Source organism: Ambystoma mexicanum, chromosome 4p, assembly GCF_040938575.1.
Source record: "Ambystoma mexicanum isolate Mex_15411 chromosome 4p, UKY_AmexF1_1, whole genome shotgun sequence".
Lineage (NCBI taxonomy): Eukaryota > Metazoa > Chordata > Amphibia > Caudata > Ambystomatidae > Ambystoma > Ambystoma mexicanum.
This window is the reverse complement of record NC_090927.1, coordinates 443,071,265-443,091,506: the sequence shown is the minus strand read 5'-3', so window position 1 is coordinate 443,091,506 and position 20,242 is coordinate 443,071,265. Positions and strand designations below refer to the sequence as shown.

Genomic DNA, 20,242 nt, shown 5'->3' with positions numbered 1-20,242 from the left:
GTCCACCTTACACGTAAGTGTCACCCCCAGGTACTTGATACCCTCTTCTGCTATTTTTAGATCTAGCATACCCGCCACTTTGCCCAGAGCCCCTTTGTCTCCCGCTAAGAGCATAATTTCTGACTTTTTCCTGTTTATTTTTAGACCTGAAATCCCCCCAAATTCTTCCAATTCTTTTAGGGTTTGTACTAGGGAATTCTCTGGGTCCTCCAAAGCCAACAGCATGTCGTCCGCGTATGCAATAATTTTATGTTGTCTGCCCGCCATCTCTATCCCCTTGACCCCTACCGCTTCCCTGATTTTAATTAGGAGAGGCTCTAAGAAAATAGCACAAAGAAGAGGGGAAAGGGGACAACCCTGTTTCGTGCCTCTTGATATCTCGACCCTGTCCGTTACATCCCCGTTTATTGCTATTCTTATCGATGGGCAGTTATAGTCCCCTTTTACCAGATTAATAAAGTGGTCTCCAAATCCGATGCTTTTCAACGTTCTGAATAGGAAGGACCATTCTACCCGGTCAAAAGCCTTTTCGGCGTCTAGGGAGAGCAGTACCACTGGTGTGTGAGTGAAGCCTATCTTTTCTACCAGGTGGATTATTCTGCTTAGGTTATCGTGTGTTTGTCTGCCAGGGATAAAGCCTGATTGATGAGTGTTGATTAGGGAGGGGAGGAGGGGTGACAGCCTGGCGGCAGGTACTTTGGTTTATATTTTTGCGTCTAAATTAATCAGGGCAATGGGGCGGTACGAGCCGAGGAGAACGGGATCTTTGCCTGTTTTATGGAACACTAGGACCTTCGCCTAGTTCATGGATGGGGTTATGTTTCCACTGTCCTTGAATGAATTGATCAGCCTTGTTAGTACTGGGACAAGGGAGTCCGCGTACTTTTTGTAGAAGGGGGCCGTAAAGCCATCTGGACCTGGTGCCTTATTGTTCGGGAGCCCCTTTATTGCACTATGGACCTCTTCTTCTGTAATCCTGGAGTCCAGCAACTTTTTGTCCTCCTCTGTTATTGTTGGGATGGGGAAAGAGTGTAGAAACCTGTCTTGTTCTTCTTCGTTCGGGTGCTCTGTCGCGTAGAGATCCTTGTAGAAGGCTTTGAAGGCCTCCCCTATGCCCCTATTGCTTGTTTGAATCTCTCCATGAGCATCCTTAACCTTCAAAATTGCCAATGTGTTTTGTTTCCCTCTGAGTTGTCTCGCTAGGTATTTGTCTGCCTTGTTGGCCTTAGTATAGAATCGTTGCTTTAGGTGGAGTAGGGATCTCTCTGCTTTTTTGTTTCAGAGCATGTCTAGTTGTCCCTGCACGTGCTTCAACGCCTTCTTGAGGCTTCTTGTGGGATTAACTACCATCTCCCCATGAATGTCCGCTATTTTCTTTTCCAGTGTTCTTTCCCATTCGTAGCTCTGCTTGTCCTTGGTGGCTTTTAGGGCTATTATGTGCCCGCGGATTACTGCCTTGAATGCTTCCCAGACAGACCCCAGATGTACTTCTCCATTGTCATTTAGGTCGAAATATATTTTAATTTTGTCCCCCACTGTCCCTCCCAACACGCGTTCCCCAAGAATGTCTGGAGGTAGTCTCCATCTCCAGAGACACCTTCCTCTACCTGGGATCTGGATATCCAGGCTTAGCGGAGCGTGATCTGATATAGTGATAGCGCCCAAATCTATACCTTGGACCTTCCCCAGCAATCCCACCGACACCCAGAAGTAGTCAATCCTCGACATCGTGTTATGCACGTGCGAGTAATACGTGAACCCGCTGGCCTGATCCTTCTTTTCCCTCCAGGCATCATGTAGCGCCAGTTCTTCCATCTTTTGTTTAAGTTGTTTGGACGGGGCTCCCTGACCATGGCTTCCCCCCGCACTCCTATCCAGCTTGGGATGCCAGGCTAAGTTTAGGTCTCCCAGTATTATCTCACCCTTCGCAAATCCCTCTAGTTTCCCTAGGGTGTCTCTCAGAAATCTGTCTTGTCCTGTGTTTGGCGAATATATAGCCACTAGGGTAAGCCAGGATCCATCTATTGTGAGGTTTGCAAATGCGAACCTCCCTTCCCTGTCCACCTGCGTATCAATGAGGATTTCCCCCAAACCCCCCCCTTACTGCAATCATCACTCCAGCTCTTTTATCCCCTGCATTTGCCTGCACCCAGATCGTGTACCCTCTCAGAAGTATCTTCTTTTTATCTAGTGCCTTAATATGAGTCTCCTGGAGGAGCAGAAAGTCTGCCTTCTCCCTTCTAGCCAGTGCCTCCAGTGTTTTCCTCTTCACTGGCGAATTCAGCCACCTTACATTTAGTGAGAAGATTCTGAAATTCCCCATCTCGTCTAGTCTGTTACTATTGCCTTCTTTTCCGCTATTTGTGATCCCATCCCTCTTTCGGAGTCTCCCCCACCCCCTTTCCCCCCAAACTGTTCAACTCACCCCCAACTATTAACCAAAACTCAACTTTGATCCCGAGGAGGGCCCAGGCACCTAAGGTTGCTAGGGCGTTGCGCCTATCGCTCCTTGCCCTCTCATGACTCAGGACTAAGTTTGCAGGTAATCCTAAACCCCACATCTCCCTCAGCCGCAGATAGTGTCCGCACCGGAACCTCTGCCGGCCCGCCGAGTTAATGGTATTCCGTGGTTCCCTTGAATCTATCTTCTCCCGCCTTCACCGTTCTTGAAACCGACCTTCTCCAGCATTGGATCTTTCATGGATTCACATGCTTAGAATATTCCCCGTCGCCAGACTGGGACCCCTCGGTACACTTATATAGCCTTTTCCTATAGGAAAACTTCCGACACTTTTGTGTCCTATCTACGTCCTTTTAGGGCCCGCCTAGGCATGCTCCGTAGGCCGTCACAGTATAAGAGGCCCGCACCCGCGGCTCCCCTTCAGATTTCAACCGTCTCCAAAGTAGTGGGATCTCCTCGCGTCGTCTTACTATTTTGTACAAGGTTGTGTACTTGGAGTTGGAGTTAGGTGAATTTTTCCTCTTACTGTTTTTAACTTAAAGATTTCTATTTCTCTCCCGCTGGGTGTCCTGCTTTTCCCCCGCCATTTTGTCTCTTCTTGTGCCATATCCCCTCACATCCCCTCGGCCTCTTGTGTGAGTCCCCCCTTGTCCGGTCTCCTCTTGCGACGTCCTCCGCTTGCAGGCCCATTGTATGGAGTCCTTCCTCACAGGTGGTCACTCTTCTCTGTTTACCTTCCCACTCGAATAGAAGGCCAAACGGAAAGTCCACTTGTTTCTAATTTCTTTCGCCACCAACTCCTTCACCAGTGGGGCCATCTCCTTTCTTTTTAAAAGTGTTGCTGAGGTCAGGTCTTGATATAATTGGATTTCCACCCCATTCATCCTAATGTGGTCTAGTTGCCTCGCCTTCCTTAGAATCTGCTCCTTCTGCGGATATGATGATAGGGCAACAAGCACGTCCCTTGGCCTCTCTCCTGGGGCACCTGTTCTTTTCAGACTCACCCTATGGACTCTATCAAACCCTATTCTCTCAGTTTCTTGCTCCTCAATTATGTCCCTAAAGACTTCTTGCACCGCACTCTTAAGGTCTTTGTCCGTCACTGATTCAGGCATAGATTTAATGCGAATATTAGATCTGCGGGAGCGGTTTTCGAGATCCTTGCATTGAATTTCCAGGTTATGGGTTAACCGGACCATGTGTTCCTGTGTTTCACTGCTCTGTTTCGCCTCCTCTTCCACATTTTGCACGATTCTTTCTAGAGTGTCTGTCCTTTCCTCCAGCTTGGCCACATCTATTTTTAACTCTTGGACTGCCTGCTTCATGTCACTCCTCATAGAGGTAAATTGTTCCTGCACCGTGGACATAAACTTGTCCTGAAGCTCCACAAACCAGGCCCGCATTTTGTCCTTTGTCGGTGGAAGGGAGCTCTGGCTAGCAGGGGCAGTGTTTGGTGCAGGTTCTTCGCCTCGCCGGTCCTTTGGGATCAATGATGCATCTGACGACCACATTTGTAACAGGTTCGAATCCTGTCTGGGGGGTTGCGATGCGGTTTGGGATACGCCACGTTTCCCTTTAGCCCTTGACATTTTCTCTTGCTCGTGGATGAGGCCCTACTTAAGGGCCTCATTACACGGATGGTGGAGAACCATGGCGCTTTTAGCGCCATGGTTCATGCCGGTAAAATACCGGCACCGCCTTGGCGGAAAGGGGAATTACCGCCCCATTCCAAGGTTGGCGGGGCGGTAATTCCCCCTTCCACCATTGCCCTTCCCCATTCCCATTTTTGGCCCATAGGGCTCAATGGGAATGGGGAAGGCGCTAATTACGGTACCGCAAATTGCGGTACCGTAATTAGCTCCATGGGTCCCTTTGCGGGTTGGTTTTTAACGCCTGCAAAAAGCAGGCGTTAAATCCCCCAACCCGCAAAGGGACCTCGTAGTAAGGCAGTAAGGATTTACCGGTACCGGTATTTTACCGGTACCGGTAAATCCTTACCGCCATCCGTGTAATGAGGCCCTTAGTCTCTGGTTGTCTCGCCTGTGCTTGTTGTGGAGCACTTATGTTGGCTTCGGATAAAAGTAGAGCTTCCCCCTGCTCTGCTTTTGTGCTCCTGAGAGCGGGGACAAAGGGCGTTTGGTTTATGGCTGCCTCGGCGTGGAGAACCAGTGCTGGGTCCCCTGATACTTCCCCGAAGATGTCAGCTGGCCCCTGTTCAATTGGGGACTTGTTCCCCCTCACTTGATGCAGCAGCCCCCCTTGCAATTTACCCCCCTGTTGTCAAATAGTGGTGGAAGAGTTAGGGGGTGTGCTGCGGTTCTGTTGAAGGAGCAGTGCTTGACAAACTGTTCGAGCCCTTCCTGGCCCGCTCGCGATGGGGAGAGGAGGAGTGCTAGTGCCGGCGCACTCACCTCTGTCTCCGGTTCACCTCACCTCCGCTGCCGAGGATACTTCACACAGGTCCTATGGCTGGCGCCACCCCCTCGCATCGTGGCCGCTGGTGCCACCGGGGGGGGCTTCCAGTCAGCGGCTGCGTCCCCCTGATGTGTGTCCCCGTGGGGGTCTGGTTGTGGCCGTGTTGCCACCCGCTCTTCCCCGGCGGTCCGCACCCGGGCCTCAGTGCTCCCTGCCGGAGGGAGCGAGACGTCAAACGCCCCTGCCCTGCCTGGACCCGGGGATGCTGCTTCCAACTGGTAAGCGAGGGCCCGCAGCTTCAGGAACTATAGTGTTTTTTCATTCAGAGGTGCATGATGGGTGCTTGTGGTCGCCCCCAGGCCTCAGTGTGTCATACTCCTGCACTCCCAACAACGCCCTCAGTCTCCGTGTTCTTGGCGGGGTTTCTCTCGGTGGGGAGGGGCAGTCGCATCTCTCGGGTGCTTTTTTTCCCCCGAATACGGGTCTCGCAGGTAAAGGTTAGGTGGCCTCTGCGCCCAACGCTAAACGAGATGTGCATTTTGTCGGCGGCCCGGTGAGAGCGCAATTCAAACGTGACTTCTCCTGCCGGCGGCCATCTTGGGAGTGAAAAAAAAAACCAGCATTTTAACTAGACATGCACAGGTAGAAGTTGGAACAAATTATACAGGCTGTAATGAGGAGGTGGTGCTATGCTTACGGGATCGTGGGTGCAGCTTAAGCAGGACAGAGTAGGCAGTTAGAAGATGCAATTGCAGAGGCAACATAAGGCAGAGGCAACAGCAATTGAGAGCAGAAAATGCCCAGACAGGGCCAGGCAGGGCAGTCCAAGGACCCTTAGGGGAGGGCTTTGGGAGGGGGCTGGCTCTCCTTACCCCCTTTCCAGCCCTTCCCCCTACTTCCATCCCCTCTGCACTTTCTTGTCTCTGTACTTGCACGGTAAGAACGTCACAAGGGATAGTACGACTGTTACTGTTGTTTTATTTTCCTATGTACCCCCTGCCCTTTTTTTTGCTTTGTGGTGCCTGGAAACACTTGTGTATCAGCGTCATACAAATGTCCGATAAAATAAAAAAAAATTAAAAAATGAATCGATAGTGGCCACAACGCGGCAGTAGAGAGCTACCTGAAGGCATCCCCTTATAATGAAAGAACTGCAAAGAACATGCGGGTCTGCACATGGGCTTATTAAAAGAATAAAGTGTGCTTTGACATTGCGTGGCTGGTGTATAATATGGTGGACGCAAAGTAAATGTTAAATCATTTATGGGGTTAGGGACAATATTAGGTGTCTTATGTTCTTTGTGAAACGAATATGCAAGACGGTATATAATGCACTTGACTGGAGGCAGTGACTGGCCCTTGTGATGCTGAACAAAGTGGCAGTGGACTCCCTGTCAGGCTTGTTACTAGTGGAATAGTCATCTTGCAGTGACACACAGGAGGATCCCTGCAGGGTAAAAGCAATCGGGACTTTCCTGCGAGCAAGAGACCTCACGGGGTGATTGGAGACAGTAACCACCTCCTCCCCCCCCCCCCACCTCCGGGAAAAACCGGGACTGACACAGTGACGTGTTAATGCCAAAGTACAGTGAAACGTGTGCATTTTGTGCATGCCCCCTAGAACTCTGGGATGTGATGCAGAGCTGTGGAGGCGAGCGCTTGACGGGAGTAGCTGCGCCCCCTGAAGAATGGGACCATCTCCTCGCCTCACGCCTTTGCAGACACATCTCGAGTCTGCGCAGTCCAGTGTGAAACTGAAGACCGAGCTCGGATCCGTGGGGGAAAAGGTGCGACCTACTGTGCCCAGCCTGCTTCATCAATCCCTGACCCCTGAGATCAATGACCGTCCCACCTATACAACCTTTTTTGGATCATGAACAGGACACGTCATGGGGGTTGCGGGGAGTCATCCAGGTCTTCATGTTTTGTCTTTTTCCCACTAAAATACTTCCGTAGGCCCTGCAGGGCATCCCTTCCTGCCTAAACCTGTAAACCTGTTTTTGGTTGGAGATGACATTGCTGCTTTCTGTGTTAGGCCGATGGAAGTGAGAGCATTTCCAAACCTGCCAAAACCTTCGCCCCCGTTTCCTTTGTTCCACTGGACGGGCATCCTCCCGAGAAGTCAGAGTGAGTGGAGGGTTTGCCAAGTCATACTGTATGTTCTAACCGTGACTATTTTGACAGTGTGTTACACAGTTGCCATTAATTAGTACATGGAAGTGCCTTACTTTGCTGATTTTTGAACCAAGGTTTGTGCTTAATAACTATTTAAAAATAATGCACAAAGCATGCACTGTCACAGATAACATTTAATGAGACCATGTCAAATCGATCGATTTAAAGGTGCTCTACAGAAAATGGTCACTCCTGACCTGTCTTTCCTAGCTATCCCAAATATGTATCAGGGCTTGTCCTAAGCATTAGCCCTCCATGACCCATCTTCACGATTCAGCCAGTTACTCCAATGAGACAGAGGCATGCTGTCCACACGTGGTCTCCACTCCTTCAGAAGATGGCGCAGAGCTCAGCAATTAATTAGGTTGCAAAGTATTTCTCACTCACATTGATTTTGAGAGGGGGGATAGCTGCATACGGATGTTCAGACCAGCTGTTCATCTCACAATGCCCAATTTAACTTTGTGAATTGAGGACTTGCACATTTTGTAAAGCACATGCAGAGATCATGTTTGCATTTTGTGCTTGTTCTTCTCTCAGTGAGTCTACTTCGTTGTTGAAGATATCCACATGGTAACAGATTTATTTTGCATTAGAAATTGCACGTTGTTCGAACCTGAAAACATCAGCCTGTGTTAGATGGAATCTCCCAACCCTTAGTCCAGGGTATGGGATTATGTCCCTAATCCTGAGTATGGAGCTAATGGTAATAGCAAAGCAGTATTTGGCAATACTGCCTGTTTTTACTGTCCACCAGTTAATAGGCCTGCCAGAATGACTGCCGGCTGTATTCCATTGGAATGCCTACCACATGCGGTGATCACTGCCATATTCAGAGGTCAAAACTCCCATTTCTTCCTGCACCCTAAAGTGTGGAAATTAACATTTTAAAATGGAGTAAGTGAAAGTGCTTCCCTTCAAGTCTGCAAAACAAGTTTTTGTATGCTGGGCAATACAAGGGGCAAAAGGGCAGGCATCTCTTATGCCAATCTCTCCACCTTTACCATGAAATTCACAACAGAGTTTGAATTTACATTTGTGTGTATTCCCCAAAACGTGTACAGCAGCGGAATGAAGCGCTACCATGTACACACAGAGTTTCCATCCTCCAAATGACCGTGGAAAATGTTGAACAATAAATGAGGAAAATATTGCATGCATATTGGCCCTCCTCCTATCCCCACCTGCGAGGCCAAGAACCTTGGTGTCACCTTGGATTCCACACTCTCCTTCTCTGCCCACATCGCTGATGCATCAAAAAAGTCAAACCTCCTACTGCACCTCCTCAGAGGTATTCTTCCTTTCCTTTCATTCCCCCAGAAGCCCACTGTCTCCCAAGCTCTGGTTCTCTCTAAGATGGACTATTGCAACAGCCTCTTTCTTAATCTACCTGCCTCTACTCTCCGCCCTTTACAACTTATCCAGAACAGGACTGCGAGACTTGTCCTTGGCCTCAAGCCCTGGGATCGTATCTCTCCAGCTCTGAAATCTCTCCATTGGCTCCCTGTGGATGCAAGGATTAAATTCAAAACCCTCTGCATTGTCCACAAGGCTTTCTGGAGCCTGGGTCCAACATACCTTCAGCTATCGCTCCGCAAATACCTCCCATCTCGAGCACTCCGCTCCTCTACCTCTAACTCCCTCAGGGTCAGTCGTTTCTCAAAGAAACGAGCTGGGGGCAGATCTCTGTCTTCGGCCGGGGCCTCCCTCTGGAACAGCCTCCCTGCCACTCTAAAACTTGAGGAGAACCATCTCCGGTTCCGGAAGCACCTCAAAACCTTCCTCTTTGCTTCTGCCTTCTCCTCTCCTCTCCCCTGTTGATTCTACTCTCCTTTGGCACCATGCACCTGGCCACCCTCTGTCCTCTGGGCCCAGGTACCTGCTTATCTTGCCACCCTCACGCCCTGCCTCCGGGCCACCCCCGGCACTGGGGTCTGTATCTGTACCCATACAACCCTCCCCTTTTCTTCCTGCACTTTCAGACCTACCCGGCCTGCTGCCATAAACCCAGCACTTGCCACTTGCTGGCTGCACTCCCATTGTTTGTTGCCTTTTTATTTATTATTTTATTATTATTTTTGTTTTTTTTCCTTCTCGCTCTGCGCTCTCCTTTTGTTCCCCCTTCCATGCACTTCTCCCCCTTCTCCCTCTACCCTGCACTTGCGCGTTCTCAATGTCACAGGGCCTAGTAAGATCGTTGTTTTTGTTCTCCCCTGTTCCCTTTCTCTGCCTGGTCGCGCTCTGAAACACTTGTGTATGAGCGCGATAGAAATAAAATATCAATCAATCAAGCAATCATATTTCCAGAAATGGCGGCAAGACAGCAGATCGCTTGTAATTGGAAGCGCCACCTGGGGTAAGGGTATTTACTGCATATAATATTTGCATTCAGAAATCCACCAAACTTATTACGAGGTCCTTAGGTGGACAAGAATACGCGGTAGCAAAGAAGGTCGTGGAATAAAGTGGACGCCCAGTCAGAGGGTTATGAAGACACATTTCCTGTTAAAGATCCCTACGGTGTGTATGCAAGTGACAAGTAAGACCTTCAGGGTTGGAAAGATGTAAAGCTGTGCAGTGGAGCACTCTCCCGTCTTCACCCTGTTAGTTTGCATCACTACAAACTCTAAAGTGGATTGGGGCCTTAAAATATCACCTTTAAACAAGGGTACCGGTACCCAGTACTGGATTTTACGTTGAGTTTTCAGTAGGGACAAATCTGAGGTGCAGTGCGCCCTGTGCCCACACAGGCAGCTCCGTGACGATGCCTCAGTCCACAGTAGCAGGATTTGACTTTCCGTTCCATGTCCTGCCCCTAATGTTTTCTCATCATTCAATACTACAAAAAAAATCAGAAATCATGATTTCTCTTGTACGCAGTCAGGCGATTCCCAGGGGGAAACTGACGTCAACTTTCTGCGCATGCTTGTTTGTGCACTATTCACGCGTAAACTACCTGCGCTTAAATTACGCATAACTGGACATACCGAGGGGAGCAGCAAATTTTTAGGCAATTTAAATCATGAAATCCACCCTTAACAGAGATCACTATAAAGCTGGTCTGAAGATTCAACAAACGGAAGAGCACAGTTTCTCCTTCACTCCCGACAGCAGAAAATAACACTTCTCATTACATCTGGGACTGTATCTGGGCAAGAGTGTGGGAAAAACTGTGCATTTACTTCAATTTTTTTCTGCTTGCTCCAATTGTTCCGTTTGAAAAAGGCAGTTAAGTTATTTCTGACTATTCTCACTCTGTATTTGCCCATGTGTGCATTCAATGCTTATTGTAGGGAGTGTGGATACTTGCTCTTTGTTTCTTCCAATCACATACATTTGCATGAGCAGTGCATCATAACTTTCTCAATTAAGACATGGCTGCAGAGTGGTAAACATGTCTAAATAACTAACAGACGTATGATAAAAGTGTGGCTGGGGTGAGTTATTTCGAATTTGCTCATCTTGTGTGAAGCTGGCCAGGATGCACCCCAGGAACTGGAAACGTGTTTCTCACGCATCTGGAGTAAAGGTTGTGACTGAAAATGCGTGACATGTTAAGGCTGCAGTTGCCCTGTCGGTGTGTCTTTGTTATTCACGCGCACATGGGTGTTGCTCAGAGACAATCGGTCCATTGTATGTTCAGACATGATGTTCTTCATGGGTTTGAAGAAATAATGATTTGTTTCTTGTTTATGCCAGCCTCCGATCAGATCCCGCTGATAGAAGATCTGGAGCAGATATTCATGCGCTCGTGGAGGGAATCCCACCTCGCTGACATCCGGCAGTATCCGCCGAACGGGCCACATGGGTTCCCTCAAATGCCCAGCTACTTGTCACTGGTGACCACAGCACAGCTGCCCTGGCTGGCCGGGCTAGCTGCCAGCTCTTGCAACGAAAGCGTGAAGATCATTGAATGCAGCTACTCCCTGGCGGAGGGACTTTCAGAAATGTTTAAGCTGCTCGTTGAAGGGAAACTGGGACAGACCAATTATGTGGTGATGATATGCGCAACCCGGACCCGCAGTCTGGAATCCTGCATTGCAGTGACAGGTAAGGCGAACGCAAACATTCCACATACCACTGAATGTTTTTTTCCCCATTTTCAGAGATTTGTCAGTGCAAACAAAAGCCTTGCACAGGGTTAGTCAAGTTGTAAAATCAATCAAAATGCAGATTTTGAAACCTTTAATTAAAATAACTGGAAATATTATGATGGAACAATGCATTAGTTTTCGAAGACTCATAGACTTCATCCGATGGTAAGCACAGGAGTGAGAGGAGTAAAGGATTTAGTTCAGCTATTTGCTAAAATGTGAACTTAGATCAGGGGAGAAGTAGCAGCAGGACCACCTACACAGAAGAGTATGGTTTGGTTGAGACCAATTAAAAGATGGAGATCGAGTGGAAATATATGTACAATGCGAGGTAAAGAGAGAGAGAGTTTTACCCAGTGGAACACATTTTTGTGATTTTAAGATCTGCAATTTAGCAACTAGTCAAAATCTTTTCTCTTACTTGATAAATACTAACATGTAATGAGGTTATGCTGCTCGATTGAAGATTTGCACATAGTAAATTGTAAACCCTCAAATGCCAAAGTCAAGAAGAATAAGTTGGGATCTTTGGCAAAGCCAGGGTGACTTGTAACATTTTAAGAGCATTTACGTTGCCAATTGGTCCTTTATAAAGTCCATAGCCATACATGAACAAGACACAAAGACCACTATTTGCTTATGAACACACATCTCTCTCTCTCTCTCTCTCTCTCTCTCTCTCTCTCTCTCTGTCTATTTTGAGTGCATCTCTGTCACTGAAGCGTCTACTTACCTGTAATTTATGGGTTTGTATACACGTCTATGACTCCTGCATATTGCCCTTCAGCATCTGAGGTTTTCCCGAATTTTGCTGCCGAAATACACATTTACCATATTTCTGTTGCAAATCTTTACCACTTTTTTAAACTGCAAAATGCAGGCGGAGAGCCTCCACATCTCCTCCGTCCACTTCTCTTTCTAAATACATTACCCTAATTCACCATCTGTATTTTTGTGGGGGAAAAAAGTGGTAAACATGCTACAAAATAAATTCAACAAAAGTGTATGTCGGCAAAATCATGGAATACCACTCTTTATGCGGTCTACTATATGCAGACCTGTCAAAGAGCACTTGGACACTGTTGAGGGCCAGCATGCATCTTCCGAGTTTCTAATTAGGTCTTTGTCTTTTACGAACATACATGATCCTGGAAGGTTGCAGTGCATGGTATCAGACGCCAGAGTCTTTCATTGAAACAATGGTCCTCATTGCGACCCTGGCGTCCGGGAACTACGGTACCAGTAAGCATGCCGGTACCGTAGTTCCCGGACCGCCATACTACGTGCTCTGCTCGCGGGTGCCGTTTCACCCGCCAGATTTTTCCTGGCACGTGTAACGGCACCCGCAAGCAGATCACGTCGGATGCACCAGCACAACTCTGAATGTGCCGGTGCAGCCGACGTCCCCATCCCCATTCAGCCCTATGGGGCAAAATGGGGATCGGGACGCCCTTGATACCGGCACCCGCAAATGGGCAATTACCTGGTCCGCCAAAGCTAGTAAAAATGCGAATCCAGCGGCAGCCGTGCCCTTAATAAGAGCACGGCTACCGCCAGAGTTGTAATGAGGCCCAATGACAGTCAGATGGTTGACTCTTAGAGAGTTGTGATGCTTACAGCCTCCACCCACTAGGTACCAGGGAATTACCTTTGGCAATCAGTGGCAACAGTGAATGATGAAGTATTGTCTTGGTGCGCAAGCAGTGAGCGATTTAGTTCAACAGACCAGTAGTAGGCATTAAATACACAGTGCAGTAGCATGTACGCCATATCAATAACACCATCACGTAGTAACCAATACTTTGAAAAGTGTTGTGCAATTCAATGCACTAGTCCTGGCAGAGGCATACTTTTGAAGCTTCAGTAAAAGGCACACTGCCATGCAACAATCGGACACGTGCACTGGAAATCTGAAAACCCCATTCTTTTAGGTGATTCAAGCTCTCAGTCAGGCATTACTCTCCGCAATGTGCAAGCAGCTGTGGATTGTGTTCTCAGATCACCACTTACTCTGATCCTCACCAATTAACAGATATTCCAAATGATTGCCACGAGCCAAAGCTTCATCTCTAGTCCATGTTATTAATGCTGGATTCAGTGAAGGCCTCATAATGCTTGTATACTGTGCCCCCCATCACCACCTTAGTAGTGTTACAGCACCGAGGGGGTACTGTGCCCCCTGTCCTGGGTATCCAGAACATAGTAAGAGGGGAAGCTGGAGTAAGTTCCAACAACGAAGCAAGCAATCTGCAATCAGGTTCTGTTAGAAAGCTTGTGTACTGCGAGTCCTTATAGGGACATGAGTCGATCTTCCTCTAAACATTTAATGACTCGATTTTTTTGCAAAAGAATATTTTCTTAGAAAGTGGGCACAGAAATGTGTAAAAGTGATAGAAATAGCAGTTTTTTCAAAAAAAGAAAAAAAGAAAAAGCACCACACTATTTTGCAAAAGATGTATTTTTTGGGCTACTGCATACTTTTTACTGCTAGCTTTCATACAAGCTGCTTATCGTGTGACAAATAATGAACATTATTTCTAAATAGAATTGTCGTTGTTATCAACATTATTAGTAATAGTTGTAGTGGGTTTTGTTTAGCATCGACTAGGCCAAAACAAGTGTTTGAAAAATCATCTTGAGCAACACCTCTGCACTATGAGTATTGTGTTGCATCGTTGTTTTCAAGTTAGTGGTGCTCCATAGCTTCAGCCCGTAAGGTGTTCCACACACGGGGCGTTTTCGCACTGTAAATTGGCTGAGATTAGTGCTTAAAGGAATGATCACAGATAATCAACTAGAAATATCAAACACCAGCTGGAGAGTACTTTGAAACAGTGATACTCAAACTGAGCACAAGGTCAAACCTCTGGTACAACAGGGAATCAGGAGTCGGTTAAGACGTATAAACTGACAATTCTTCTATGCACCGCATCTCAGTTAGAGATGGAGGAATAATCGTCAGCGTCCTTGCTAGCTACCCAGTGGACGTTCCTCCCCCGTCTAAGGTGCGACGCAGGCACCTATCATGAAACTAAAACATATATACTATTGCTTTCTGTGGCCAGCCATTCCTGTATACTTCATTATGTATTTCTAGTGTATGCCCAAATCAGCATCTAGTTTCCTTTCTAAAGGAAAGATGTATTTGTATTTGTATTTGTTTATTTATAACACGCAAAACCAACAGGCCCGGAGGCATCAGGGCGCACTTTGTACAAGGTTGCAGTAATGTACATACAAAAATATTACACAGAAAATTACACTAGCAAATTTACAGTAACAGCATATTAACCGTCTTTCTAATTACATATATTACATAAGTTACAGAGCCACTGGATTAACAGAGGGTAAAATCAGAGGAGGCAGGTCAAAGAATGTCAGGCAGAGACGCAGAGCATGTCTTAGAGCTGGTCAAAGAGCCATGATTTGGTTTTGGTCTTGAAGGTGTTGAAGGAGTCTTGAGCTCTGATAGTAGCGGGAAGGGTATTCCATAGTTTGGAGGCTAAGACCGGGAAGCTGGTGCCCCCCGCTTTTTGCAGTTTAAACCTGGGGATCGATAGACAATGAGTCTGGGCAGTTCTAAGTGGTCGGGAGGTAGAGTGGCGGGATAGCCGACTGCAGAGGTAGATCGGGGCTTTGTTAGCCAGGCATTTGTGTGTAAGGGCAAGTGTTTTCAAGGAAATTCTCTGCTTGACAGGTAACCACTTTAGGTTGGTTCTGGATTCTGAGATGTGGTGGTTGCGGGGGATGTTCAAGGCCGCTCGAATGGCATTATTCTGGGTAGTTTGGAGTTTATTCAGGTTCTCTTGGCTGGTACCTAAGTAAAGAGCACTGCAGTAATCTATTTTTGCCATAATGAGGGTTCTAGTAGTGTGACACTGTTGGGAGTAGTGAGAAATGGTCTGCAGGCTGCAATAAGTTTGCACGTGTAAGCAGAAGCAGACCTGACAGCATTTATTTGTCTCGATAAGGATAGGGTGGCGTCAAGGTAAAAGCCTAGCGTTTTGGTGTCTTTCGAGACTCGGATGACATTACCGTCTATGGTGAAAGACTGATAAGATGGCTCAAGTTTGCTCAGGCGTTGTGGGGTACCCAAGATAAGGAGCTCCGTTTTATCGTCATTTAGACATAGCGGGAGTTGGGCCATCCAGGCTTGGATGACCAGGTAGATGTCATTGAGGGCCTTGGTGTCAGCTAGATAATCAACTGAGATGGGGATGAGTATCTGGGTGTCATCCGCACAGTTAGTGTAGGTGACACCCAGACAGTCAAGCACATCAAAAAGTGGTTTCGTAAAAATATTATAAAGTGTAGGTGACACGCAGGAACCCTGAGGTACGCCGCAGTGAATAGGGGAGGGGTCCGCGGCTGCGGATGGTGTAAAGACCCTCATGGATCTGTTGCTCAGGAAGGATTTGATCCTTGCCGCAGCGGAAGATGAGAAGTTTGCAGCAGAGTGGAGGTGCCTGCAAAGGATCTGGTGGTTGACCAAATCAAATGCGGCGGAGAGGTCAAGGAGCAATAGCATTGCTAGTTTGCCCTTGTCCTTCAATACTTCAATCTGGGTTTTTAGGTCTATTAGAGCAGTTTCGGTCCCGTGTCTGGGCCGGAAACCGGATTGTCATAGACCAAGCAGATTGTTAGATTCCAAGTAGTCTTGGATCTGAAGGTAAGCTGCGTGGTCCAGAATTTTGAGCAGAAACGGTACAGTAGTGATAGGTCGGAAGTTCGTAGGTATGCTTGGGTCTAGGGAAGGTTTTTTGAGTAACGGGATTACCCACGCGTCCTTGAGGTTGTCAGGGACAATACCTGTTTTAAAGGAGGAGTTGATGAAGGCCGTAATGAAGGGGGCTAGATCATGGGCAGAGTCCTTAATGGGAGCTGGGCAGGGGTCACCTTGGCAGTTGGATGGTTTAATTCTGCGGATGATATTTTCAACCTCAGTAACGGTGAGCGGTGAGAAGGCGAAAGGTTTGGTGTTGGTAGTGTCTAAAGGGGTGGACCTGGCAAGGGAGAGTGAGCGGTTGTCCGACTTCAGGCTGTCCTGCTTGTCTTTAATTTTGGATTGAAGCGTGGAGATTTTGTTTAGTAAGGCTGCTTGAATGTTAGCACACCATTTACTATCTTTCGTGCATGTGTCTGGGGGGGAGACTGGAGTTTCGAGCTCTTTTAGAATTCTAAAGAGTTCCTTGGAGTTTGAGTCAGCTTACAAGATACGATTGTTGAGCGACTCTTTTTTAGCAGTGATGATGGCGTCTTTGTAGGTAAGGGAGGCAAGAAGGAAGCCATCTTTATGCTCATCAGACGGGTAGCTTTTCCAGCGGTTTTCCGCACAGCGTTTAACTTTGCAGAGGATTCTTAATTGTGGAGTGAACCAGGAGTTAAGATGTGCTCGTGGTTTGGCCTTCCTAAGTTTGATGGGTGCTATGGTGTCTATGGCCGTGAGCATGGTTTGGTTATAAGTGTCTGCTAAGGCGGTGGGGTCAGAGCATGCGTTGGTAGCCGCGTTGAGGGCAGGGAGTAACAGAGGGAGGAGTTGTTCCTTGGTTATGTTTTTTTTACTACGAGTGGGGAGTGCTGGGGCTATCGGTGTCGGGGCTCGTGGGATAGCTTCGATATTGAAAGTTATGATATGATGGTCAGACCATAAGCATGGGGTATTCTTGAGGACCTGCATATTGCAATTGGAACCAGCTAGCCAATCAATAGTCCTGCCTTTGATGTGGGTCGGTTCTTGAATGTACAAGGTGAGGCCAAGGTCTGTTAGAGCATTCTCCAAGTCAGTTGCCATGGGATCTTTTGAGTCACCACGACCTAGATTGAGGTCACCTAGGATGATGGTTTGTGTATTGTTTTTCGTTTTGTCGAGGAGGAGAGTAGAAATTTCACTGACAAAGGTGGGTGCCGGGCCAGGGGGCCTATAGATAAGGTGAAGGGTAGCCGTTTGGTTGGCCGTTAGTAGTAGTTTGATTGACAGCAGTTCAGCTGATTCGAGTTTGGAATTGGAGACCACTCTTAGGTCAAAGGAGTTTTTATGGATGAAGGCCACGCCACCGCCTCTGGATTGGGCAGAGGCGCGGTCACAACGTGTGATGCCGTAGTCAGGCGGTAAAGCCAGGGATAGAGCGGGTCCAGATGCGGCATGTAGCCAAGTTTCAGATATGGCAATGAAATCAAGGTCAGCAGTGGTGATGAGGTCGGCTATGTCTAGAGCGTGTGCTGTGAGAGATCTAGCATTGATCAGAGCGCCCTTGAACACAGGCAGTTTAACCCCTGTGGTAATGGTTTTGCATATAGCGGTGGATGAAGGTGAGCAGGGTGGAGTATGTGGGATTTGCTTAGTAATCTGTGGGATTTGCTTAGTGGCATTGGTGCGGGAATGTCATAGGCGGAATCTGGAGCCAAGTCTCTGGTTTCTAAGAATGAGGGGGCAAGGTTGATTGGGGGTGGGTTTCATGGCAAAGTGTTCCAACCAGAGAGCTGGGTCATTAAAGTATTGGTTAAAGTGGTTGCTGGGGAGGTGGGCGCCTGCGGTGGATGTTGCAGGACTCATAAGGTTTGTTATAGGGGTCATAGTTGGTAGAGCTAAATGGTATAGGTTCAGGCAGGCTTGGATTTTGTTGCAGGCCAGATTATTAAGTGGCAGATCAGGTTTAACCCCAAGGGCAGGTGTGGTTGCCGTAGGTAATTGAGTGACATGGGCAGCGTGTGGGGCTAGAACGTGGTGCAGTAGAAGGATTACACTGAGGTGCATGATGGTGGTGCTAACTACTTGGGTGGGATACCTATGTAGTTGTTCGCAAGGGACGAAATTGGGTCTCATTAGATGGGGCAGAGGTATCCCCCGTGGCTGAGAGGCACAGACAGGGCAGCATCTAGATTTGACTGAACACAGAGAGCTAAAATGCACGGGCAGGGCAACATCTAGATTTGACTGAACATAAATGGCTGTGAGCACAGGCAGGGCAACATCTAGATTTGACTGAACACAAATGGCTGAGAGCACAGGCAGGGCAACATCTAGATTAGACTGAACATAGAGAGCTAAAATGCACAGGCAGGACAACATCTAGATTTGACTGAACACAAATGACTGAGAGCACAGGCAGGGCAACATCTAGATTTGACTGAGCACAGAGAGCTTAAATGCACAGACAAGAGTAACATACACCTTGACTAGATGGACGAGGCAAAGATAGAGAGCCGATAATAATATTCGATTAGCAGATATGGACTGTCGGTTGAACAGGGCGTTGTAAGGTGGGATTACACAACATACAAGAGAATAGAACGTCTGAGCAACATTGCTGATTGAGTGGCGTTCAGGGAGGGGGGCAGTGTTGCAGATCACACCTGTAGCGGATGTCTAAGTATGACTAGGAAGCATAAGGATAGTCTTTGCGGAGTTCCACATAAATGTCAAAATGTAGACTGAGAGGCAAGGTGCATAGAGGCACTTACCCCAAAAGGTCTAGCAGTATGGCTAGAGTCGGACAGCGTTTCTGGCCCCAGGCTCCTCCGGCTCACGACAGGCTCCAGACAGGAAGCCTTAGTGTGTGGCCTTTGTGGGTGGGCCGTCGATTCGCCTGCCGGTGATGATTGGCCAGTAAATGGTGAGAAGGGACCAATCACACGTGGCCTGGTCTGGAGGGGGTGGTGAGCACCGAAGAGGTGTTGCAAGTGGCCATCTTGGAGTTGTGGTGTCCTCGAGGAGGCCAATGGCGGCGAGCACAAATGAACCAAAAAAAACACTGCTGCTGTTGCGCAGATGGGGAAAATGCCCTCACGAGGCACTTCACGTAGAAAAATGGCGCACAAAGCATATTTCACATCTGATTGTGCCGGAGGTGTGCGGACGTAGTGCGGCGGTCAGTGCAGCAAGGGGGCCCTCCCAAGTCTCACCTGGGGGTGCTGGCAACACTGCTCCTGCAGTGGGGGCCCTGTGCCCGATGCCGCACGGGATCTGGATGGAGTGGAGACACAGGCTCCAGACAGGAAGCCTTAGTGTGTGGCCTTCGTGGGTGAGCCGTCGATTCGCCTGCCGACGATGATTGGCCAGTAAATGGTGAGAAGGGACCAATCACACGTGGCCTGGTCTGGAGGGGGTGGTGAGCACCGAAGAGGTGTTGCAAGTGGCCATCTTGGAGTTGTGGTGTCCTCGAGGAGGCCAATGGCGGCGAGCACAAATGAACGAAAAAAACACTGCTGCCGTTGCCCGGATGGGGAAAATGCCCTCACGAGGCACTTCATGTAAAGAAAAATGTACAAAATGTACAAAAAAAATCGATCTCAGAAGATGTCTTCCTTGAAAGAGATAGCACATATTGTCTTGTCATCACATAGGTGCACGTGTCTGTTTCACGTTTTGCTGTCCAAGTGAAGTGCCAGTCCTGGCATCTCCCTCTGTTATCACCCTGTGCTTCTTGCAAGGCTTGCAGGACTGGTTTGGAGTCTATATTTGATCATTGTTCTTGAGAGATCCCACCTTCACCCATGATGTCAATGTTTCTTATCACTAGTGCTTATTGCTGTTCATCGATTTGTATATACTAACTCTGACATGTTTATTCTCCTCTTTATACCACAGTCGAGAAAGTTGGCAAATGCACACACAGTCTGAGAATGTTTTGCCAACTCTGGTCAAGTTTCATACAGACCATTTCCACTGAACCTTTCCCGTGACCATTTCCCTTTCTTTTGACCGTTGCTATGTCCATTTATTTGATTCTGTTTGCATTTGGGCAAGCATTGTTGAAGAGTGGCTACCTGTGCAATTCTTTGCCTCTTTAGGACCAACCTGTTCTGGACTTAAGAAGGAATTGCCATTGTAGGATAGTTGAATGATGTCAGATCTTAGACGCAGTAAGTAAAGGGCTACACAAGGTCCCCTTAGACAATCCACACCACTCACAGGGATATCTAGGGTTTCTGGTTCTACATTCTCATTGTCCATTCTTAACTTCACCAATGCCAATGATAGCATTACATATATAGCGATTTATTCTGGTTTCCTCCAACTTATAAGTGCTTGAATAATGGGTGTTAGTATTATCCAACTTTACGTTAGGCAATTTATCAACCTAGGAAGGATGAAGGG

At 47.8% G+C, this 20,242-nt stretch overlaps 1 protein-coding gene across 2 annotated transcripts in view; it reads left to right on the top strand.

Annotated features, from left to right (window-relative positions):
- Nucleotides 1-20,242, top strand: part of GREB1 (growth regulating estrogen receptor binding 1) — a 627,979-nt gene that overhangs the window by 326,348 nt on the left and 281,389 nt on the right. For both annotated transcript variants that reach the window (XM_069605957.1, XM_069605956.1), the window contains exon 11: nt 10,751-11,101. In XM_069605957.1, coding sequence (XP_069462058.1) covers nt 10,751-11,101 — 351 coding nt within the window. The remainder of the gene's footprint in view (nt 1-10,750; nt 11,102-20,242) is intronic.